Source organism: Brachyhypopomus gauderio, chromosome 9, assembly GCF_052324685.1.
Source record: "Brachyhypopomus gauderio isolate BG-103 chromosome 9, BGAUD_0.2, whole genome shotgun sequence".
Taxonomy (NCBI): Eukaryota; Metazoa; Chordata; class Actinopteri; order Gymnotiformes; family Hypopomidae; genus Brachyhypopomus; species Brachyhypopomus gauderio.
In genome coordinates, this window is record NC_135219.1 from 9,771,956 (window position 1) to 9,797,268 (window position 25,313).

The 25,313-nt window shown below is 41.2% G+C and overlaps 1 protein-coding gene and 1 long non-coding RNA gene across 3 annotated transcripts; one reads left to right on the forward strand and one right to left on the reverse strand.

Moving 5' to 3' along the window:
- Positions 1-5,248: 5,248 nt before the first annotated feature.
- Positions 5,249-7,918, reverse strand: LOC143522944 (uncharacterized). The gene is made up of 3 exons (XR_013133176.1): positions 7,607-7,918; positions 6,200-6,997; positions 5,249-5,586 (listed from the first exon to the last, which is right to left on the reverse strand). It is a non-coding gene; the product is annotated as an uncharacterized LOC143522944 (long non-coding RNA).
- Positions 7,919-8,472: 554 nt separating this feature from the next.
- LOC143522945 (tumor necrosis factor alpha-induced protein 2-like) lies at positions 8,473-17,934 on the forward strand. Of its 2 annotated transcripts, XM_077016958.1 has the most exons (14): positions 8,473-8,666; positions 10,397-10,700; positions 11,406-12,054; positions 12,167-12,281; positions 12,400-12,522; positions 12,662-12,756; positions 12,930-13,022; positions 13,231-13,354; positions 15,195-15,320; positions 15,450-15,605; positions 16,401-16,522; positions 16,803-16,941; positions 17,458-17,609; positions 17,826-17,934. In XM_077016958.1, exons 2-13 carry the CDS (start codon positions 10,397-10,399, stop codon positions 17,497-17,499), a joined length of 2,088 nt encoding a protein of 695 aa, XP_076873073.1. In that variant the 5' UTR covers positions 8,473-8,666; the 3' UTR covers positions 17,500-17,609; positions 17,826-17,934. The 2 variants fall into 2 exon arrangements, with proteins under 2 accessions (XP_076873073.1, XP_076873074.1); XM_077016959.1 differs by lacking the exon at positions 17,826-17,934 and having other exon boundaries at positions 8,474-8,666; positions 17,424-17,600.
- The last annotated feature ends 7,379 nt before the right edge of the window (positions 17,935-25,313 follow it).

Below are 25,313 nucleotides of genomic sequence, written 5' to 3' on the forward strand. Positions count from 1 at the left end.
AACATGCCCCGGCGCGCGCCCTCTCCCGAGCGAGTTCCTGAGAGCGCCGAGGAGAGGAGAGAGGAGGTGTTTTTCCAGGCGGCGTGGAGAGAGGGACTCCGCGCGATGACGCGCGAGACCAACCCCCTGGCCGAAACCAGAGAAGGCACGGAGGACCCGCTGGTCGTCTATGCGGGGATGGTACGTGCCAATCCTCCCGAGGACGAGTCCGAGGAGGACGGCTCGGAGGAGTATCCCCCCTCAGTTTGCTCAAGGAGCACTGTGTATTACGGGGGGAAGGGGGGCAGTCTCCCACCGTTTGAAGGCGGGGCGGAGGGGACGGACTACCAGGTGGAGGAGTATTCCCCGTCAGTGTGCTCAAAGAGCACGGTCTACTACGGGGAGGGAGACGTCAGTCCTCCACCGTCGGACTACGGCGAGGAGAGGGAAGACTTCAGTCCCCCTTCGTCGCTGCACCCAGCCCTGTCGGGAACCGACGGGCAGAGCGAGGAGAGCGAGGGGGAGAGTCTTCGGTCGGTGAGTTCCCTCTCGACCGTATGCAAAGGGGGTAGGAGCGGACCGGACAGTCCGCCCACGTCAGACAGTGGAGACTCCTGCGGTGAAGAGCCCATGGAGCATGCTCGCTGTGAGACTCCCGCACGGTCCATGGACTGGAGGAGCCGGCGATGGACACCACCCCCGATACCGGAACCAGGAGAGGCTGGCCTGGCAGAGGAAGGGCTTCCTACGGGAGGTTCCCAGAGAGGGTGGAGGAGCGCCAGCAGGCTTATAGGGCGGCAAGCCCCTACGGCACTCCCGGAGGAGGTAGCCGCGGACCAGGGAGGACAGTTGCCGCGAGACACGCTGGTCGCACCGCCTCCAAGCGGGAAACAGGTCGCGCTGCGCCTCGCGCGGCCACCAGTCGCGCTGCCCCCAAGCGGTCTCCAAGTCGTGCTGCTCCTGGCGCGTCCGCCGGTCGTGCGTCACCTGGCGGTGAGCACGCAGCACAGGCAGGGGGAGACCCGCCTTCTGCAGCGCCTCCAGTCCCCGGAGCTTTCTCTCCGCTGCAGGCTTTGCCTAAGGCGGGGAGCTTGGCTCCGATGATGAATGTTTGTGTACCGGTGTTTTTGTCAGTCCCAGTGTTTCTCCCTAATCCACTGTTCCCGTTTGTGCCCTTTGTGTTCAGCGTCCCTGTGTGCATGTTTGTGACTGTGCCATTGTTTAACGTATTCTCCCCTGTCTTCCCAGGGAGGGTGTTCTAGAGCTGTTCGCGGCGGTTCCCACCATCGGGGGAGACGGCTCTCGGAGGCTCGTGAACCCGGCGGCTCCGGACCTGCCCGTTGGTATTGGTTCGGGGCTTTTCCAGCTACGCGGGAAGCTCCGGGAGTAGCGAGCCCCTGGTGGAGGGTTCTGTCACGGTCACAGCTCATGACCCTTCCCTGTGGGCGTGCCACTATGTCGTCTGCGTGTCGTTATGCCCATGTATGTACTTCCGTGGGTGTGGGTTGTTCGTGAGCGTGTTCATAGTCGCACCTGTGCCTTGTCTCGAGATCACGAGGGTTTGTGTTATTCACCTATTTAATGTGCGTTCGCGCAGTGTCTTGTGCTCGTCTTTGTCTAAAGTTTCGTGCCTGTGTGAGAGGTGTGTTGTCTGTTTGCACTCCGCACGGAGCTTCACGTGTTTGTTTGTTTTCATTAAACGTTCAGTGTTGCACAGTTGACGTTCGTCGTGCTTCATATCTCGAGCGTCACAAGAAGGCCCTGTAATTCTCTACAGTATTGATGTTGCGGATCTCTGCTTGTTTCTTATGAAACAAGATTTGGTTTAATTCAGTATTGTTATTCTCGCCAGAGTGAGCGTGACAATCCTATAGGAAACTAATGATCTACTCTAGGTATAGATATTTAATCATCATCCTATACATTTACATTGAGTCAGCATTTTTAACAATGCACAAAACCAGCAATATTTTGCACGACATGGCGTTGTTAAATCGAGGTTATCATAACAGGACGCAGCTTTTGACCTCATGTCAGTCAATAATATGGCCATATATAATTGCAAAAGAACAATGAATTCCTAGCATTTCACACCTTTCACAGCCCACAGATTTTGTTGTAGAGCCATGAAATTGCCCCCAACAACAAACATTGAATGTTTTTCAGTAAAATTACATGAAAATATTGTGGCGTGGTGTGGAAAGGAGAGGCAGTAGGCAGGTCCACATTCGGCATGACATGGTTCTTTAATTACTCAATAGCGTAATCACGCAGTGAAGTCATGAACACGCAAAACAGACGCAAACAAATACATGCATCATGAAGGAATGTCATTAGCATCACACACACATGGCAGGAATGACTCACAACTGTACAACTACATAAACAGACACGGAGCAACTTAAACTAAACTACATACATAATCAACAGCGTTGGGAACGTTACTTTAAAAAAGTAATTAGTTATAGTTACTCACTACTTGTTCAAAAAAGTAACTGAATTAGTAACTGAATTATTCTATAATAAAAGTAACTCGTTACCAGGGAAAGTAACTATTTGCATTACAGTTCAAAAAAAGTTATATGCCAATGAATAAGGATTTTTTGAAAAAGCAGTTTTCACAGTCAGTTGAAATGAGTAGATCAGAAAGGTGTTTAACTTTTGATATTTATTGCACATCAGAAAAAAAAAGCAAAAGTAAACAGTTACACTATATAAAGTGCATTTACATCTATCAAATTAACATACCATAACATGTTCAGAAGAGTGATGATTGTAGGGTGCGAGCCTGGACTGTTTTCAAACCTATAGGGGAAAAAAAAAAGTCTTAATAAAACAAAATAAAATAAGATGGATAAATAAAAAAAGATAAGAAGAATCACACACTTGCACAGGCACACACACTCAAGAGTATCATACATAATCTTTTTCTATCACAGAGGTCAGATGTCACACCTTTCTCCACAGCAACTGGCATGCAGGGGTAAATCAACAGTTGAGAATTGTTCTTGGCATATCGGGCATTCTGGATCATCCACCTAAAACCACACACATCAGTAGCACAACTGTTATGAAGGTACGGCCCAACCACGGTAATACATTCTTCAGGGACACAGATAGTGGAGTCACCTGAATAATACATAGCATTTTCAGTTACTTCGAAAACAAAACAAGTATGCAAAAATACAGTCATTGAAACAAGACAAAAATGAAAGGGGGGGGGGGGGGGGGTAAAGTGCAATACGTTTGTATTTAAGTAAAATCTGATAAAAGCACACTATGCTATGTGAATCATCATTGTGAATGTTTTACATAGAGATTTCTCCAGATTCTCTGAATCTTTAATGATATTATGTACCAAAGATGATGAAATCAGAGTTCTTTACTATTTTCTGTTGAGAAATATATTATTCTTGAATCATTGCATTTGCCCATGAAGTCTTTTACCCAGTGGTAAACTCCCTCCATCTTTAATTCTGTGACGATGGGTGCGAGGCGAAGGACGAGACACAGATCCTTGCTTTAGCAGACGTCACGTTTATTTTCTACAACTATTGCGCAAGACAGCGCACGTAAAACATAGAACACTCACACTGAAACGTGTAGACCTAGACAACGACGAGCACAAGACACTGCGCGAACGCACATTAAATAGACAGACCACATCAACACTACGTGATGACAAGACGAGCCACAGGTGAGACGGATAATGACAAGACGCACCCGCACCCACGGAGCTACACTGACGCAGACAACGTTAACACACGCCCCAAAGGAAGGGTTCGGGGACCGTAACGTGACAGACGCCCCCACCAAGGGCACTACCCGTCCCGGGGTGCCAACAGGACAGAGTACCCCGAACCCATGTCGATGGGTGGATCCGAAGCGCCCAGTCCTGCGTCTGGGAGATGACCGCCCTCGGTGGAGAGTCCGCCACGAACAGCCTAGAACACCCTCCCTGGGAAGACCGGGGAAAACACGTTAGACACATTTAACGGGACGGACACAAACACACAAACAGGAACACTTGCACACAGAGGAACAAACAGGAAAAAGGGGTTCGGTACACATACGGGCAGACTCACGAACACTGGGACAGACACACACGACACAGGCGCCAGGCTGCGCGCCAGAAGGAGGGCGATTAGGGGAGAGAGATCGGGAGCTACTGGAGCTGCAGGCGCTGCGGTAGGCGATGCTCCTCCTGCCCATGCTGCAAACCCTCCACCGGGCGCAGCGCGGCTGGCGGACGCACCATGTGCAGCGCGGTTGGCCGACGCGCCAGGTGCAGCGCGACTGGTCTCTCCCCTCGGTGGGCCGTAGGGCATCCCTCCTTCTCCTCTCGACCGCCCCTTGAAGCCGGCAGTGGGGTCTTCTCCCTCTGTCTCCATCGCCTCACTGCCCCAGCTCCAGCTCATGGGCTGCTCCGGGCTGCCACCCCGCGAGTAGTCCATCTCTTCTCCCTCGGAGCAATCGGAGGATGGGCCCGCCTCAGGAGTCCACCTCCCCTTTACCGTCCCGGCAGACAGCTCCGAGGGGGGAGGGCTCTCCTCCTCGTCCTCAGTGTAGGACCCCTCGTCATCTTCCTCCTCTCCGCCGTGGTCAGCGGAGAGTGCGGAGCACACCGACGGAGGGTACTCCTCGTCATCCTCCTCTCTCCCACCATAGTCTATGGTGGAGGCGGAGCATACGGATGGAGGGTAGGCGTCTTCTCCCTCACCGTAGTATATGGTGGGGGCGGAACAAACCGAGGGAGCCTGGACTTCTTCTTCGCCTTCCTCCTCCTCACCCTCGCCCTCATCTGCGAACTCGCCCTCTGGGGTCTTCTCGGTGGCCTAGAGCTCCACTGAGCCCACCCGTATCGGCGAGAGTTCCCTGGTGGGAGGGGGGTGTCGCTCCCTCCACATCCGCACCGCAGACTGGCGGAACATCTCTGCCCTTTCGGGATCCACGGTCTCCCGTGCCGCGCACAGCATGTACGCGCACACTGGGTCTGACTTCAGCTCCTCGGGAGTCGGCGTGGTGGTGTTGCGCGGGTCGGAAGAAGAGGCATGGCATCGCTTGCTAGGGCGCTGGCCCCTCTTTGGCCGGGTGGCGTAGCCTGGCATGCTTAGGGTGTCTCTTGTCGGCTCGTCGTTCTGTGACGATGGGTGCGAGGCGAAGGACGAGACACAGATCCTTGCTTTAGCAGACATCACGTTTATTTTCTACAACTATTGCGCAAGACAGCGCACATAAAACATAGAACACTCACACTGAAACGTGTATTTTTTTTTTTACTTTTACTCAAGTACAGACTTATACTTCACCAGCCCGGACTTTGACTTACCTCTTCATGCTCAGATGAACTTAATGTAACAGTGCAGGATCCAACATGGAGAGCCAGTACCTGCAACGGGAATGTTTTCTGGAAGTTCTTGCAAGCTGCCTTGGGCATCTTTTCAAATTCTTTGGCATCAGCAGGCAGTGGGTTAATGTCAAGTTCCTCTTGCAATGGAACAATGTACACACATGTTTTACCAGATGTTGTTACTCTCTTAATTTGGGCCCCTGTGTAGCCCTCACAATCTGGAGGAATGAGTGTTAAACGTCTTTTCCCATTCCCACCTAAAAATAATACAAAGCATAGATTAGGCATGGTGTCAAAAGAAGCTTACACAGTGTCCATATTGTATCCACTATGACCACTCAATACTTATCTTTGTCCAGTCATATGAACCAAATAAACAACTATATCAGTACTAGAATGAAGCATGTTAAATCTGATATGCATTCAACCTCCTGGTTCTGGTGAATCAATACTCAGGTATACAACCATCTAGACTGAATGACTAGTTAAAAGCTGAACTAAATAGTCCATTATGGTTACTTTATGCACAACACATGCCCCCAAATCAGGCATTAACCCTTACCTTTCAACACACCTGATTCAACTAATCAGCTCAATCACAAACCCTTTCAGATCTGCAGTGTGTTAAAGAAGGCAATCCACTAAAATGAGCAGGGCAAGGGGCCCCAAGGACCAGGATTAAGAAACACTCGTTCAACAGCTTTAAGATATTTTGCTAATAAATCTAATTTGCAAAGAAGTTTGAACAATTTTGACAGCAACTGTATTGCAACTCTGTAAAATACAGCATGCCCAGGACTACAGATGAGACACAATTGTCTTAGGCATGTTACATGTATAAAAAAACCTCCTGCTGAAAAATGTACTTGCCTTGCGTGGAAAGCCATCTATAGCTCCAAATATGACCAGTCCATATCTGTAAAAAGAGGAAAAATGGTCATGGATTGTGTGTTCTGGTGCTGGAAAGCTACTGTCCAGCACAACTGAATCATTACCTGTTCAGACATTGTTTAATTACCCAGGTTAATGTGCTGGACATTAGGCCACCAGTCCTTCAAGACTGGTACATGTCAAGTTAAAGGAGTGCATCCAAATCTGGTCCTGTGATTTGTTGCCCTGAAAACTTTGGACAGCCCCTGGCTGTAAAATATTTTAGAAGGCTCCGTACCTGAATATGTAGTGCAGTACTGAGGCCAAACCCTCTAGAGCATCAGATTACCATCCCAGTTACCAGAACTGGGATTCCAAAAGTTAAAGGCTAAAGAGATACTGTATTAAGAAGATTTACCAAAGAGCCATATATAGGGAAATTTGTGGTCTGACTTGCCGTATCAGTTTGTGGTTTGTGTCAAGATGAACAAGGGACAGTGGAGCTGGTACACTGTACACCCGCCGTGCCACACATCCATAGGCAGAACCTGCCTTTCTGCTTAAGACACTTGCCCCATCCACACGTCTCATGGATTCCCATATTCTGGTCCATGTGATGCAATGCCCAAAAGCACGAAGTTTGCCTTTCATCATTCGAGAACCCATGTCAGGATTACTTTGTTTAATGTCAGCAGAGGTGGAAAGAGTAGATAATTAAAGATAACTGAAATCCAGGGAGTGTCGAACTGCACCCTGTATTCTGATCAGTAGTCTCTGTAATACTGGTCTTCCTAAATCCTAAAGAGAAATACAAGAAAATAATATTTAAAATGTTTCATGATCTTCAATATTTATGGTACTGCACCACTAATATATATGGGATATATCACAAGTAGAGTAAACATATTAAAACTTAAATATATTAACACATTAATGCTTATATTATTCATTATGATGATGAAAAAATTTACACAAATATACATTTTCACTATACCATTTTCTAAACCTCAAAATTTTCCTTTAATCTTTGTGTGGACTCCAACAGGGAACAGACCTATCTTATCACAGATACCATACCATATACCAAGGGTATATGCATGTGTACAGAATTACAACATAATTAGGTGAGTTCCAAAACAAAATTCTACCATAACTTGTCCTTAAATCTGGTCTGGTCAGCCATATGATATTTTTGAAGTTAACCAAGTTTGAAAGAGTGAAAAAATCATATTAATCTTAACAAACATAAGAGGTTAAAAAGTATTCAGAGTATTCAGTAACAATTACAATATACAACAGGGTAGTAGTAACTCCACAACAATCTACTTCAGGCTATCTACTGTGGGTTACTAAAATAGATAATCGTTAAAAATAGCTGATATGAGAAAAAATAAACACACATCTTACCTGTGTTTGCCGGTTGGCCATTTTCCAAACAGGGTGAGATTGGCGCGCTTTCGCTGACGTAGCAGGGTGTGTCGCAGGGTGTTTAGAATGGGATGGGGGCAGGCCTTAACTCCATCAGCCAATGACTGTATAAATCCCACCCACCCGTCAAATCAGGTCCAAAAGTCAAAAACGAGAAACTTCTGGAGGCGAGAGTGAGACTGAGAGAAGCGTGAGTGAGAAAAGGCGCAACGAAAATGAAAATGAATTCTTCAAGAATATTAAACTCAAAATAGACAATTAAAAACATAAATATTCTGTTTACAAACCTGCTTTTTTAACTCCCAATATTAACGACAGTTTTCTAAATTACAAAACGTAATTTATTGGATTATTTTTGATTCTGAAAACTTTAGGACCTATTTTGACACCATAGATGTAACTCACTCTGTGGCGTTGTCTTTTTCCCCCACAGAGAAACAGTAACGAGGTGCGCAGAGCGCGCGGGGGCGGGTGGGGGCGCGCGGGTGATAGGTGTTGTGTGTTGTTATTATAACAATAATTAATTTGACTAATATTATTAAACAATGAAATTACGATTATGTGGACTTTGCTTGTTTTCACATTTATTAATTGTTCACTTGTAAAAAAAAAAAAAAAAAAAAAAAAAACGCATGCACGCGAGCGCCCCCCTGGACAGACGGTGCCCCTAGCATTTGCCTATATTGCTTAATGGAAGCCCTGGCTGTGAGGGGACCAGTGTAAGGGGAAGTGGGAGATTGAAGTTGTACATTGTGACCAGTGGCGGACTTAGCAATTTGGGGGCTCAAGCCGAATTTAGTTAGGGGGCCCATCAACATTAATATGCGAGAAATAAGTTGCCTAGCAACGCCTTTACGCGAACACCGCCTCTGATTGCGACATCACCTAATCAGCATGACGTCACAAAGCGGCAACTGTATATAAACTCACACAGACCGTCATTTGCGGTATACAGACAGAGAAGAGCGGTTTGCAATCTTGGACACAGTTACAATATTTATTTACCATATAGGCTTCAGCTACGCAGATTGCTGCAGAGGTATGTATGTCTTTTGGACTTTTAGCACTAAGGATTTCTGATGTTCCTTTGACTCTAATGATGTTTTTAAATGCGGTTTTTAAAGTAGCTATATATTCAACATTTGTTTTTGGGAAAGAGCATCGATATATAGTGATTTTGACGTGCCTTGCTAATATAGCTAGCTACTTATAGCGAACGCTATCGCTGTAGTTATCTGTGGCTGAGACCATCAACATCAGTTAACGTTACTATTGAAGTCTTAATGGGGTGATTCATATAACTTTATCATTTGGTAGCGTAGTGATAATTTAGCTCTAGCCATGACCATAGAATTAATGTCCAGCCACAGATGGGCATCCGTTTTTGGTACACCTGTTTGATTTTGTTGATCGAGTTTTATGATTATCCAGAGGGCTTAGCTGAGGGTTTATTAAAAATCACCTCATACATTAGCCGCAACTCGGAAGATAAATTTACTAAGATATTTTAATCAAATGTAGGTGACTCACCTTGAATTTAAAATAACGGCTTCTGTCAGAATATTCATGTTAGCTAACGTTCCTACGTCGCGAGAAGACGGCTCGTGCGTTTATGTTCTGTACAAGAAAAAGTGTACAGAGTATACTTAAGAAGTGATGTGAAATCAGTCGGTTATAAACACCAGGAAATGCGAGCGTAGAACGTTTTGAGCATGCTTGCTAAAACTGCACAGGTCTCTGCGGTCTTTTAGGCGGCGTGCGTTAGTTCGTGGCGCAAAGTTGAAAATCCCCACGAGGATTTTCAGGAGTGGTTTTCATGCGGCTCTTGGGGCGAACCGAGCTGTGTTCAGGTCCGATTGGGGAGAGGTCCGAGTACCCAGCCGGTCCGCGCTCTCACCTGCACAAACGATCTGTGCCGTGGCCCGGTTAGTTCACCAGTTCTGGGGGCGACACACTGCTAGTGTCCGTGCTGCGCGGTTTGTTTACAAGCGACATGACGTATCTGTGCTATTGTGATTTGGTCGTAGATCATCACAGCCGTGATGTTATTCGCGATAACACACGAGTGTTCTATTGCTTTTATACAACCGTTTTTTACAAAATAAATGAAGAAAATAAATCCAAGAACCTCAAGACATTCATAATGAATATGCTTACGGACTTCCGCCAAAAAGTACTTTCACAACTAGTGAACGGAACAGTTCCCTGGCCTACCTAAAAAATAAAATATTTATTTAGCTCCGCCTTTTCAACTGTTCCCAAATTGACCTTAAAGTCATTTTGTGAGAGCCAGTCCGTGAAGCACTTTGTTTGTCGAATTGTATTTTGTTCATTTCGAGTCAGTTCTAGCGCGTTCAGTTGTTCTGCAGTCATTGCAGTCGACTTGATCGTTTTTGTGGTAATTGTAGGTTCAGAATTTGATGCAAGTGTGGACTTACTCTTTTTCTGAGTCTGTGCAAACTGGCTGCAGGTCAAACGTTATGTTAAAGGCATCCATTTGGTTTGCTTGTCAACAAATGTCTGGTTAGCTGTGCAAAACATTAGATTAGTTTCGTTTATAAAGTAGTTCTAATCGGCATGGTGGCGATTAGGATTTGTTCAATGGTGATATGTGAGTGATTAAATTCAGTGGGTCAACAGAGGGTAAATTAATCATATAAACTTTCAGAAGCATCATTTTTTTTATATGAAATTAGGTAAATCTACGTTGTCATACATGTTTATCAAAAATGTGTTACAAAAACAGACTCTTATTTCTGATATCCCAAGATGGAACAGAAAATGAGAGAAATGCAGAGAAGCATGGCACAGCCTGAGGAACATATTGCTAAGCCTCAGACCTCCAGTAGGCCAAAGGGGCAGAGCATGGAGGCTCAGCCCACAGCTGGTAAAGGTGATGGGCCCAAATACAAGAGCAGGAGGAGGAGGCTGATTGGTTGGGTCATCAAGAAGTTGAAAAAGGTTAACAACAGAGAGCTACAGAAAATGAAGATACAAATTCTGAGCAAAATAAAAAAATTCTTTCTGAAGCCTCAGAAGGATCCTGCTGATGGCATCCCTGACACTCAATCAGGTACAGTCTACTAAATCTTCCTCTATTAATTTCAAAGCCCAGACATTGTGGGTCTGTCCCAAAACCTGTTGAGGTGTTTAAGTAAGCAGTATCCTAACCGACATTTAACGATTAGCATTTATGCCTCAAGATGTGAATAGCCAGCTAACAAACGTCTTGGCGCAACAAGCAGCGATATAAAAGCGTGATATGTCAAGAGCAGAGATAAAATGTCGTGCTGACACGCCGAGGGCGTCAACAAGGTGTGATGAAAGTGTCAGTAACCTGCGTTGTGGGGTTAAGATCGTTTCACGCCAAGAATAAATAACCGTCGCTCTATACGGGTTTGATGGCGCAACATTACAAAGTTGATACTAGTTAAATATTGTTTTCCGATGGGATTTGTTTACTAAAATGAAGTTTAAATGTCATTCTAAGACCGGAGCTTACTTTTTATTTAACTCCTCAATGGTATTGGCCATTGTTCTCAATGGTATTGGCAAAAGTTGTGCTTGCGTTTAATCATGCGAATGCGTTAGGGTCTGAGGAACCATTTGATGCTGACTTAAAATTCGTTCAGTTTAAGGTATCTCAGTAGGCAGCATATTTAAGGTATCTTAACAATTGGGACAGCCTACGTGTCATGAGTGTACACACTATGATGTAAAAGACAAGGTTTTTGGACAGACCCAATATCTACATAATTAAAGTGATGTGTATTTTCAGAGATCCCGGTGGTACTGGATTTCACCCAGAATCTACAACAGCATCATTTGGCAGAAGCTGACAGGCAACTTTTAGAACAAGAGGTAAACCTCTTCATCTCAGAATCAGACGAGCCATGTGCATACTCTGAGAATGATGAGGACAAGTTGCACACAAACTATGAGAGCCTTATGCTGCAACTGTGGTTAGCCATCGAGGACTCCTTCAACAAGGAGAACCAGGAGACATTGAGGAGTGCTATGACTGCCATTCTTCAAGAGGAGCAGCGAGACAGACACTGGATGGAGTTGGATGAAGAGCAACGTCCACGTTGGAGGCCCTTGAGGTGTCGACAGATTCATGATACACTGCTCAAGAAGGTGGTGGAACTACGGCTGCGACAGGCAGGAGAAGACGAGAGCGGGGCTAATGACCTGTCCACTTCCCTCAACACAAAGGTCTGCCGGATGGGCAAGCAAATTCGGAGAGACCTGCTGATAGTGGTTAAAGACATACAGGGATGCTACAGCCCAGAGTTCAATGTGTGCAACATGTATGCTGAGCTCTACCATCAAGCTTTCTCCACCAAACTCGTGGAATTGACTCGTTCCAACATGAACTTGGAAGAATGTGCCTACATCTTAAGTTGGATTAATACATATTATTTAGGGTAGGTGAAAACTGATTGTGTTTTATCATCAATGTAACCCTTCATTATGTTCAATGAGATGACCTCTGGTAGAGTACAACACAATTTTGTGTGTTTGAACATTGCCTTTCAGCAATGTGATGCAACAGAAAGAGCTGGAATCACACATAAACAGTGAATCACTGGGAGCTTTGTTACCAGAAGAAACTCTTAGGTCATTGGAGGAGCAATACCTGTCATGCACAGAGGTACTGTGGCATGCCTACAGCACAGAATATATACCTTAAGATACACATTTTATCATGATAGTGTATATACGTATTTAATGGCGTGGTCTATATAGTGATTTTATAATCTTGTTTATAGGCTGAGCTGAGAAAATGGCTATCCAAAGCTCTGAAAAATGAGGAAGAACGTTGGCAGGATGACAAAACACCTGAGCTCTTTGACAAATACTTCATTTCCAATCTCGGCTTGGACGTTGTACATGTATGTTGACTCATTACATATGATCTACAAGGGACACAGCGTGTTTTGACACAATATAATTGGTTTGTTTTTTGTATAGCTAGTTCACACCCTTCAGCCCTCGTGCATCACATTTACCCTTCACCCTCTCTCCTTACAGCTTGTTCATGAAACCATGAAGATATCCCGGACTACTTTGGGTAATGAAGATAAATGTCAGAGGATTCTGTATCAGCTGAATACCTTCCTAGTGAGGTAAAGTGCAGTACTAATGCTTTGTTTCATATGTGTTAAGACCATCACTGGACTGGGCTGTTTCACCTCTATACACAGATCTGTTTCACCTTCACTTTACTGGAACTCAACTTTCAAAATATTTGTTCTATATGCAAAATAAATGTCTGTATAAACATATTTTCTCTTTGTAGCTACAAGAAATGCATATCTAAACTCATCAAAGGGAAACACAAGCATGTCACAGATAATGTCCAAGCAAATCTGGTTAGCATCAAACAGTTAAGGTAGGAAACGGATATTATAATATAAATCCTATAATTTAGTTCCTCTATAAATCCTAAATCGGCATATAGAGAATTTCATATAGTTACAAATGAATTGTTGCATTACCTACAATAAATTAAAAATAACTTGCAATAGATTAAACAATGTTGCTGTGTGTGGTGTGAGAAAATAAACTGTTGAAAATAAAACAGTACTTTATGTCCACAGGGAGTATATAGAGGAGAGACAGAGTCTTTCAGCAGACAAGAGAGCAGCTTTGCTGTCCATGGTAGCAGACCTCAGAGACTCCTGCCACAAATACCTTCTCAGTCCAATACACAGTGGACTTAAGGTAACTCATTTACGTTAAAGGTTTCACATCATATAAACTAGTGTTGTAGGAAGCCAATACAGTTACTTGAGACTTTTAGCATAGTCTTGTTTTCACAAACCTCTTCCTGTTGCTTTGCCCAAAGCTGTTTGGTTAGTCACAGTTTCATTCACCAAGAAAAATATATTTAGCAGCAGTTTACATTTAAGGCAATCAGCGTTGTGGCTGATCACCCAGTGGTCAGCAGTAGTAGATTATTCCATGATTACGAACTGCTAAAGCAGGAAGAACAGAGGCTTTTCTGAGGGGAACTTGCAGACAAACAAACCAACCAACGTCTCTTGCTGCTTTATTTTGTCTTTACTCTTCAAATCCACCTTGAAAACGAACAGTATTGATGGCAAGTGTAGACGATGTTAGCATAACACAGTGGTTCTCAAACTTTTTCCATCATTCCCCACCTCAGAAGAAGGGGAAATTCCACGCCCAAATACAAATGCTAGTTTTAAATTTTATAATTTATTGAACTAAATTCAACGTGAACGGGGGTGGGTGAACGTGATTTGTTGACTGGGTCCTGTCGATCCCCGCTGCCAGTCTGCGGTTCCCTCCTGTTTACTCTGAGACTGTACTGCCCACTTGTGGGCCTGCTTTGTATGTACTCCTTGTGTGTTAGTATATCTATCTACGTTTCTTGTTCGAACTTCCTTCCTGATACGACTCGCATAATGCGTTACATGTGCGCTGTAGCTAAGGCTGATTTTCTTTTGCTAGACACAACCCCCCTTGGACGTACTTTACATTCCTATAGAGGTGGAATCTCTGCACCTAGATGCTCCAGATGGAGCCTTTGCACTTTCATCTATTGGCATGTTAGTTCTATTGGTTAGAGAATATACCCTGTTGTGTACACTGTTTGGTAAGAAGATATTCATATTGGAATGAAAAGCCGTGTACTTGTAGGTTGTTAACTCTGAGAGCATACTGGTATGACTCTCCTTCTTTGGCTTCTGCTTGTAGATGCTTCGTTTCCACCGGTCCACCTTGTTCTTGTAACACTTTCAGAATAGCTCGGCTTGCAGAAGCTCCTTGTAATTTCACAGATGCCCTGCTTGCGTCCTTGAGGAGCTCTTTTATGACCAGTCTTGCTCTTCTTTGACTGGTGCATTTACCTTCTTTCAGTTGGTCGTAGAAGTTTGAACTATCCCTTCTGTCATTTTAATCCCTGCTTTAATGTAACTGATTTGTAAAAAGAAAACCTATGTAATAAATGAAATCTGTACATAAGCCTATTGTGACGTGAGGTGAGGCAGGACACGGAGCTGAGAGTGAAGTTTTAAAGATGGTGTTTATTTCAGTAGACAGAAACATGGTGCATCTGTCACTCTGCTACATTCATCACTGTGGCCCTGTTCTGCGGTTTGTTCATCACTACTATGTTTCTGTATACTGTGCCAGCCACTTCACATTCCACGTTTGCTCTGCCTGCTAGCTTCTTGTGTCCTGCTGCTATTATCTCAAAAACATTGCTCTGTCTGCGTCTTCTTACCTCCATACATGCATGTACAGTGCACATTTTTGACACATCTGTCAGTTCTTTAATGTCACCTCCGTGCATCCTGAACATGTGATGGCCGATGGTCCATGGACCACATTGAGACCTTGCTTGCTGCTATCTTGCAGGTAGCTGTTAAAGACTCACTATAACAGCGCTTGAATGAGGCTTGTCCATAACTTAAAAAAACAGTAATTTCACTTGTGTGTAACGTATTGCAACTTAAATACATTCTAAATTATGAAGATCGTATAAAAAGGAAACCTATCTACTCCACATAATAGCAGTTACATTGGATGTTCACAGAAGCAGTATAAGAAGCTCTGGACTCAGGTTTGGCTTTCTGGGAGTCATGAGGTAACTGGAGAACTGATTAGGAATTTGGAGGACAAGTTCCAGCATTTCTCAAACTTGAAGCCTTCGTGCAGGGAGGTAAGCAAAAATTTTAAATCCCTGGTTTTTTTTTTTTTTTTTTTTTTTTTAGGTAAAAATTTATGAAATTAAATTTACTAAATATTACATTCACATTATTACAATATTACTGTGTGTGTGTTTTTAAAGGATTTGGTGAGTCAGCTCCATTTCGAGGTGATGACTGAATATGTGAGGAGGATGATGAAGAGGAAGCTGAAACTGAAGACCAGAGATGAGCAAGAAGCAGCTGCACAGGCCCTGTGTGAGGACAGCGAGAGAATCAACACTCTGTTTACTGACAATGTTAGTACACAAACACAAACAGGATCAACACACAGTATCTTACATGTGTATATACACATTGTAAAGACATGTAAAGATGAAGCAGAAAAAAGGTGCAAAATAAGGTGGTAATTTCCTGACCATCAGCACATAAAATAATCTGATGCAGAAAGGGATCAAATATAATTTTTTATAAATATCAGTAGGTGTAGTTTGGCATGCTGATGCTTTAAACCCTCCAGTGAACTGATGTCATGTAAGCTCATACAGTACACTCTGTGCTTGAGCAATCACCTCTTTAATGGTCTTACAGGCACATTCCGGACATGCTAGGATAAAGCTATGATATTATTTAATTGTATATCTATCTAAACGATACATTTACCATTTTGTTAGATGTGCAAAAAAGGTCTATTTATAATTCACATTTAGTAGCCACCAGTAAATCATTGGTCATGTTACAGATAAAATTATTCTTTCAGTTGTATTCAGTTAGTAGTAAAGAAAAGTAGGACTTTAAAAGCTGTGACTTGTCCAGAAAAATGTTTTTGGTCATTTTTGTATAAGAGTTGTACTTGTACGTGTAATATAATATTGAGTTACTTTAAAATGCCACTTTAGTTTAGGGATGTGGGTTTAGAAATACCAGTTCTGAATGGCACACACCTAGTCTATTTTGGGCCATGTCAATAGCCACTGGGGAAATCAGGGAATTATAGCAGGCACTTTCACTTTCTTCAGTGACTAATATAGAAGAATTACATTTACAATAATATACCTGTGCATATTATGCACATTATTGCTCTATTCCCACAGGGGTCCAGAGAGAAATGGCTCTCGAGTGTCTTGCTACAACTGGCTGAGGTTCTGAGGCTACAGGAAACGGGGACGCTAGAACTAGAGATTGCTATGCTGGTCAGAGCCTATCCAGACCTCAGGTAAATGATGGATAAAGACACCATGCTCTGAGGAGCGTAGAAGGCTTGTCATCTAAACCCTACCCACATAACGCCACAGTTAAATAAAGATATAACTGTTCTATTGTAATGTTTAACAAGGGCTAGATTCTAATGAATACATGCACCTGCCAACAGCTGGTAACTGAGCTACACAAGAAATGCTTGCAGAGACTGCAGCCTGAAATGTCATTACTTATTTTAAAAAGCACTGCTGTGAAAGACCTGCATTAACACATATTTACATGGTTCCTCTTCTCAGTGAACGGCACATCCTTGCCCTCCTGCAATTAAAGACCAACCTCTCCAGCTCAGACGTGCGCTGCATCAGAGGCAGCCTTACTGCCAATAAGGAAATCTCGAAGCCTGAGGCTGTGCCCCAGTTCTTCAGCAAAGTGCAGGTCAGAATATTCCTTTAACCTTTCGGTATCTTTTCTGGATAGACTGCAATCTGTCCGACGCTGATGTGGGTCATGTGAAGCACTCTTGTCTGTACTCTGGTAAAACTGTAATGAAAGAATATACGCTGCTAAAGCTGTTATAAAACAGCATCAGTATTTCTACATGATAGCCTGTGTTAAATGTAAAGCATATGACATATTAAATTATATCAGTGCATGTTTTAGTAAATAATATTCATTTGTTTGATACTTTATTTTGAAACAGTTGGTATTAAACTTTAATAATAGCATTTTGGAGTACCAGCTAACATTTTATTTCCTTTTTATTTCTTTTTATTTTATTAATGCATTTCCTCAGTTTTTGAAACTGCTGGATATAAGACATGCTATTTAGTGTGATTAAGTTTTAAATATTCTATCACTTAAAGAAATATTATAATTATTAGGAGTTCATACTTATTATACCTGTGTCAACACTATAGCTGTGATCAGCAGCTATGGGCCCTGTCTTTACAGGTTCAGTGGTGCATCGTAGTGCAGGGGGCTTCCTCTTTCTGAGTGCGGGGCGATGCACAAAAATGGTGGGAACAGCATCTGCTCTTAGCCTAGTCTTGCCCTGTTTGGTTTTGATGAACTGGTCTGCCTCAAAATGTGCCTGCAGAGTGATGGTGAGTTTACTCCTCACACATGACAACTCAGTTTTATCTACCCATATACATATCCCATAGTGGGTGAATACACAGTATTAGAGAACACTTACTGGATACGTATACACTCATTACACGTATTAAAAACAACCAAGAATGTGCAACAAATTAAAATTCATATCACATTATCACTCATAATAATCATTTTTTCCTGTCTTTTTCTCCTCTCTCTTTAAGCCAAAGAACCATAGGGGATTCAATGGAGCCTGCAACTAGATAGCACCCTCACCCTGCACCCGAGTCTGTCTGGAGTCTTTGATAAATAAAAGTCTTTTTAATAAATCAAGCGTTAAGCTTTCCAATAGTGTGTTTGATTACCTCACATATATATATTTGCTGTTGTAATCTTTAGTGAGGGTAAGATTCCTCCTGCTTGGTTGAGACAACCTTTTTTTTTTTTTTTTTTTTTTTTCTCCTCTCCGTATCAGTGGGGAAACCATACATTTTCCTTTCTCTGATCGATTGGAGCATCCCCATGCACCACAGCAAACCATGGTGGACACTAAACAAACACGGAGGAAAGGACACAGAAAAACTGCTTGACATGATATTCATATTTGAGATTATTAGAGATTTATTTAATGAATTAATTGCTGTAAATAAGTGTGTATTAAAGACAAGATATATTACAGGCCTGATAGTTTTCAGGCGCCACGCCGGAATTCCGGCGTACCGACATGTCCGCGAAAAAAAAAAAAGGTTCGCCTAGTGCATGGGTTAAAGTTCTCCGTGATCATGACAGATTTCCGTCATTTGAATTTTTTGGGGGGAAAAAATCCGTCAAATCATAATAATAAACCACACACACACACACGTGCTATGTTATGAGGAAATATGATATCCTCTCACTGGATCATCAGCGCTGGATGGATGACTGCGGTGTCATTTGATTGACTTGCGGCTCATCCCGCCTTCTGATTTTCCTACATTACGTAGAAAAGCTACCTCCCTCCTGCCTTAAGTCCAGTTTGTTATGGTCAGTTTATGTTTTCAACTTGTTTGGTCGTGCTGAAGACATTGCTCCGATTCAATCGACATAAACATCATACAGGCGGTCCCCGAGTTACGATGTTTCGTGGTTCAACACATCTCCCATTTACTGTATAAAGCCTTGTTTGGACCTAAGTGGTTCTGCGTCGTAAACGGAATTTGGTGTTTGGTGTGCGCGGCGTCAGGATAGGCCTTTAGCCTTAGTTAAACACAGCTATATATAAAGGTATTTGCCAAAAGGCTAGCTTTAGGATAGGATAATTGCGTATAGTACGTTATTTACGTACAGTATGTACGTATGTTCCGATTTACGCTGAAAATCGATTTACGACATAACCCGGCAACCGCCTGTATTTCAGACATTCAGACGTAGATACAAGATAAATTCAGTATTTATCTTTATTCTGAGGAAGTTTAATTTTTATCAGAAATATAAGAAAGTGTTTTTTTTGAGCCAGTACAGGTGGTCAGACAATCTGGTTCATCATGGCCGCCCGTAACTTACGGCGTAGCCTAAGGTGTAATACATGAACAAAAGCACAAAATGTATGTCCTAATAATCCCTTTGAGTTGTCTGGTATCCTATAATTTACTAACAGTAATGAATAAATAATTAATCATGCCTGTTTTTAACATATTGTGTCTAATTGTGTTAACAGAATCTTTAGGTTACAGCATTTTCTCAGAATATTAATAGAAATTTGTTTTTTTTAATTAATTTAAAGATAAAATTATTCAAAATATGGTACACTTCCACCCCCACAACCCCCCTCCGAAACAACCCCCCCCCGCTCAGAAAAATTTCAGGCTCAGGAATTTTTCCCACTATCACCCCTGTATATATAATTTATCAATGTATTTTAATTAGTGGTGGGACTTTAACGCGTTAATTTCAATTAATTAATGATGCGTAAATAAAATTGACGCATGAGACACTTTTGCACCGTGGAATGTTTCTCAGTGCACGAGTTCCAGACTCGTTCCAGATGGAAATACAAACACAAATAGTGTTATTTACACTTTATGCAGGAAGGAGTTCGCTTATCAGTAATGATAACTTGGCTGCTAAATGTATTACTAGTAGGTAGGTTACTAGTAATGGGTTGACCAAACGTCCGTATTTCCCGGGACATGTCCGTATTTCACATCCTGTCCAGGGCGTCCCGTTTTTTTTTTTTTTTAAGTGAGGAAATGTCCTGGTTTTTAAATTGCCTTCATTGGACCATTAAGACGTTTATACGTGGCGCGTCACATTATTTGCAGCGTTGTTCGCTCTCTGTGGTCGAAGATAAAGGCATACATATGGCAAGCCGTTTTAGCTTTTATTCGTATTTTTCTTGATATCAAGAATGTAATTCTTAAATGTAAAAATTTTATTTTTGATATCAGGAAAGGAATACTTGCATGTAAAAATTAAATTCTTACTAGTAAATATTATTACATGTAAGAATTACATTCTTGATATCAAATTTAATTTTTACATGTGATAATTCATGACTTTTCCAATTCATTTTGAATGGGGGAAACATTTTTACATGTAAGAATAAAATTTTTACTAGTATAAATTAAATTCTTACATGTTAAAATTGTATTTTTACATGTTCAAAAATAATTCACATGTATATGGCAAGCCGTTTTAGCTTTTATTTATGGCAAGCCGTTTTAGCTTTTATTCTTTTTTTCTTGATATCAGGAATTAAATTAATACATGTGAAAATACAATTTCCACTAGTACAAATTTAAATTCATTCAAGTAAGAATTCATTTTTCACTAGTAAAAATGTTATTTCTGCTAGTAAATATTTAATTTCTACTAGTAAGAATTTAATTATTACATGTACAAATTATATTTTTGATATCAACAATATAAATTTTACTAGTGAAAATTATATTTTTGATATCAAGAATAGAATTCTTACTAGTAAAAAAATTTTGCTCCTTTCTTCATGGTGTCATACACACAAGATTACTCCTTACTTTAATTGTGGGCTTAAACTCTTGTAAATTCAGCCAATTTAGGTTTATCACAGATTATGAGGAGAGTCAGACTACTTCATAGGGAAATGTAATGGGGGCTTGCGTGCGTGGAGGTTGCCAGACAACTTGCTACAAGTAGAAAAATCAAAAGCTCTGTTATCTTAAGCGTCAAAATGACCCGCCACCACATTTAACTGAAGAGACTGCATATAACCCCTTATTGATCTTTTTTCAGCATGAAGTTTGATTACTTTTCCTACAGTGTCTCAAAGATTGGACAAAGTGAAGAAAACCTTTGTTAATATTTTCATGAAAGCTGTACAACTCCAGGGTACAAAGATTTTTGTAAGGTCATTTTTGACCCACCAGTCTCATATTCAGGTACACACACACACACACACACACACACACACACACACACACACACACAGTCTTGTGCCAGTTCACATGAGTTCAAAGTTCAGTTCATACTAATGAAAACGAGCTACAGTGAGTCCCCACATAACGATGGGGTTAGAGACTGAAAAGTCCGTCGTAAAGCAGTTTTCATTGTTAAGCGTGGCCCTAGATTTAGATATACTTTGATCGTAAATACAGTATAGAAAAAACTAACAATGTTCTTGTGCGTGCGTACAGCGTGAGCGTATCATACACAACACTCCGCAACACTCCACTGTGCTACCACTGCTCCTCCACGCACCGCGCAAAATAAAAAAAAGTCATCGTAACTCCGGTCCGTCGTTAACCAGACATGTTGTTAAGCTGGGACTCACTGTAGTTCAGGGGTCGGCAACCTTTGAGACATGGCGTGCCAACTATAACATGTCTAGTCAATGAGTGTGCCACTATGGCGGCGAGTGTAAATTGTTAGCGGGGGGGGGGTGTAAATGGACACAAATTAAGTATTATATCGCGATCGATCGCCAAGTATAAACACCTCTGCCGCTCGCGCACGAGTTGTGCGGAGTCACGCGCTACGGTCACTCGCGAAAGTATAATCCATTAATATAATAATTTATATTAATTTATCATTTTTTTGCTGATGCTGGTCCAGCGTGCTGCGTGCCAATGATTATGCCTCGGCATGCCAACGGTGGCACGCGTGCCATAGGTTGCCGACCCCTGCTGTAGTTCATATTCATAGTTCATTTTTTAAAGCACTGCAGATCACCCACAATGTAAACCAGTACAAGCCTGTCCACGTCTTGGGAAACAGGCAGCAGATACTTTACAAAATGCTCGGATGAATGGACTTTTGCAGTTGTTGCATCATACTTCTTAATTTCTTGTACTCAAGTCGTGTGTATTCCACAAGACGCCTATAATGCTTCCAAAAAAATGTCATTTAAAATTTTATGCCGATGTGGCCGATGTCCTGACTTGTTTTTTCAGACCAGGTGAGCACATTTTGCATGAAAACATGCACAACACTGCACACTGCAAAATGTAGGATTTGCATTGGACAGGACTGCTCGGCCTGGATATTGAACAATAAAAATGAACTGCTACTAACTGGACTGCCCAATGGAGCATGGGTTCTAATCCATCCCTGGTAATTTTTGCTCTTACGACAGGATGTGTGTACATTATTTTAAGACAACATGAGGGCTAAAAAAAGTATGCTACCATAAATGCATACAATTTTGTAAACATGGAAAGCTTCTATTAAGATACTGAATCCATTGCCATTTTGTCATGAACCACTCATATTAAAGATGGCTGCATACTTGGCAACCTTAGATCTTTGGAGCCACTCCCACAGACCGTGACAATGGGCCACTATTGGATAAGTTTATACACATGCTTCATTAGCTCATTTGTATAGATTTATACTAGTAAAAATGTTATTCTTACATGTATGAATTTAATTCTTGATATCAATAATGTTATTTTTACATGTAAGATTTCAATTCTTGATATCAAGAAATAAATTCTTACATGTAAAAATAACATTTTTGATATCAAGATAAGAATTGTCACATGTAAAAATTAAATTTTTGATATCAAGAATTACATTGTTGATATCAGAAATAACATTTTTGATATCAGAAATGTAATTCATGATATCAAAAATTGAATTTTTACATGTAAGAATTTAATTTTTACATGTAAGAATTAAATTCATGATACCAAAAATTTAATTCTTGATATCACGAATTGCATTCTTACTAGTAAAAATTCTATTCTGATTTTTCACTAGTAAAAATTAAATTCTTACATGTGAAAATTATTTTTGTACATGTACAATTCTTACATGTAAGAATTTAATTTATACTAGTAAAAATGATATTCTTACATGTAAAAATGTTTCCCCCATTCAAAATGAATTGGAAAAGTCATGAATTATCACATGTAAAAATTTTATTTTTGATATCAAGAATGTAATTCTTACATGTAAGAATTCAATTTTTACTAGTAAGAATTTAATTTTTACATGTAAGAATTACATTCTTGATATCAAAAATAAAATTTTTACATGTGATAATTTAATTCTTGATATCAAGAAAAATAGGAATAAAAGCTAAAACGGCTTGCCATAAGAAATAACATTTTTACTAGTGAAAAATGAATTCTTACTTGAATTAATTTAATAATTAAATTTGTACTAGTGGAAATTGTATTTTCACATGTATTAATTTAATTCCTGATATAAAGAAAAAAGGAATAAAAGCTAAAACGGCTTGCCATACTTACAAGAAGCGATGCACATTGCGTCATCTGATGCAAGTTACGAACTACCGTCCAGAAAGACAATGTCGAAGAAAATCCAGCAGCTGTATGATGAGGAAATGGAAGTAAAACAGGTTATTGTGAAGAGCGCCACAAATGTGGCTCTGACTGGGGATCACTGGACCTCTGTTAGCAACAAGAATTATCTTGGTGTGACAGCTCATATTATAGATGATGAAGATCCAGTCATTTGCTTTGAGCAAGCAGAAGACTTCTAGGCACTATGGAGATGTCTGTGGCAGAGGCCTGGAAAATTAAAGACAAATATACCATCTAAAATGGTATTAAAAACATCTTCTGATTTACTTAAATTCTTCCAATATCTTGAGCGAAACTCCGTTCTGTGTTCTGAACTGTTTTCTGCACTCATCTATTGGTCTGTGTAGTAGACTGGTGGAAAAATAAACAAGATGTTGAAGTTTATGATTATGTTCATTGATTCATTCATCATTCAAACTTAAATTAATATTTCTCATGTTAAATACTGATATGCGATTAAAATGCGATTAATTTCAATTAATTAATTACAAAGCTTCTGATTAATTCGAATTAATTTTTTTTTATCGCGTCCCACCCCTAATTTTAATATGTCATATACTGTCTGGATGTAAATGCCATGTGTTTTAATGTGTACCCTTTTAAAGCAGATTTCTGCACAATGAAGTCAAAGAAAAATTTCCTTCTGTCAGAAAATGTACATTAGTACATTTAGTACATTTAGATTACTTAGGTCCCCAATACCATGGGATTACAGAAATCACCATGATTTAAAGATATGTTAATGTTAGAAAATTATTCTAATCTGAATTTCTCACCCCTTCCTGTCCCTCTAAATATAAAAATGAATGTAATATATAACAATTATAAAACAATCAAAGCATTAAACAGCAATGTGCTCTAACATTAGCCTAAAGTTGGTCGCTATATGTTCACAATAATCCTCAAATCGCAGTTCTGTCTCTGTGTTTATGCGCTCAAATTGAACTTCCTGGAACTATCTGAAGCCTCCGTGAATCACGTGACCATCAAGCGTTTTGAACTTCCGTTGTCGCGACTCTCTCTCTATATGGCTCTGGGTCACACCAGGTAGACAGAAGGCTGAAAGTACACGGGGACTAGGCTGGGAACGAGGTTTGGAAGGAGAGAAGAGGTCAGTACACAGGAGGGCAATTGCAGGGACGGAAAGCTTGGTATGTGGCATGGCAGCAATACTTCGCAACCTGAAAGTGAGTAGTTGTGAAAGCTTAAGTAGTTGTGAAAAGGGTGGGGTAGTGAGCAGCAGGTGTTTTGTCTGTGTATTATGTTACCAGGATAAAAATGTATGTTTGCCATTGTATTTTTAAGTAATAAGGCTCACCTGTGACTGATATGTCTGTCTTTGTAATATAAACTAACAGATATATGTCACGGTCACAGCTCCGGACCCTTCCCTGTGGGCGTGTCGTTATGTCGTCTGCGTGCAGTTATGTCCATGTTTGTACTTCCGTGGGTGTGGGTCGTTTGTGAGCGTGTTCGTAGTCGCACCTGTGCCTTGTCTCGAGATCACGAGGGTATGTGTTAATCACCTATATAATGTGCGTTTGTGCAATGTCTTGTGCTCGTCTTTGTCTAAAGTTTCGTGCCTGTGTGAGAGGTGTCTGTATCTGCTTACACTTCGCATGGAGCTGCACGTGTATTTGTTTTCACATTAAACGTTTCGTGTTGCACAGTTCGACGTTCCTCATATATCGAGCGTCACAATTAGCTTATATTGACTACCCTTTTTAATCAAATATATATATTTTTTCCAATTGTTATTAATACACTTTGCTCATCTCCAGAACAATCATACATTATTATTAAAACTCAATAACAAGTTATACATATATCAAATTATTTCTCTTTATTATAAGTTTCTATTACCTTATTTTTAAGCATGTTTTTAAATTTGACAAGTGAACTGCACATTTTTATGTCCTTGTCACAACT

Excerpts from the sequence above, each read along its gene's own strand:
- LOC143522945 (XM_077016958.1), top strand. The coding sequence starts at position 10,397 with ATGGAACAGAAAATGAGAGAAATGCAGAGAAGCATGGCACAGCCTGAG. Across the intron at positions 15,321-15,449 it reads TGAAGCCTTCGTGCAGGGAG|GATTTGGTGAGTCAGCTCCA; the intron begins GTAAGCAAAAAT and ends GTGTTTTTAAAG. Across the intron at positions 16,523-16,802 it reads AGAGCCTATCCAGACCTCAG|TGAACGGCACATCCTTGCCC; the intron begins GTAAATGATGGA and ends TCCTCTTCTCAG.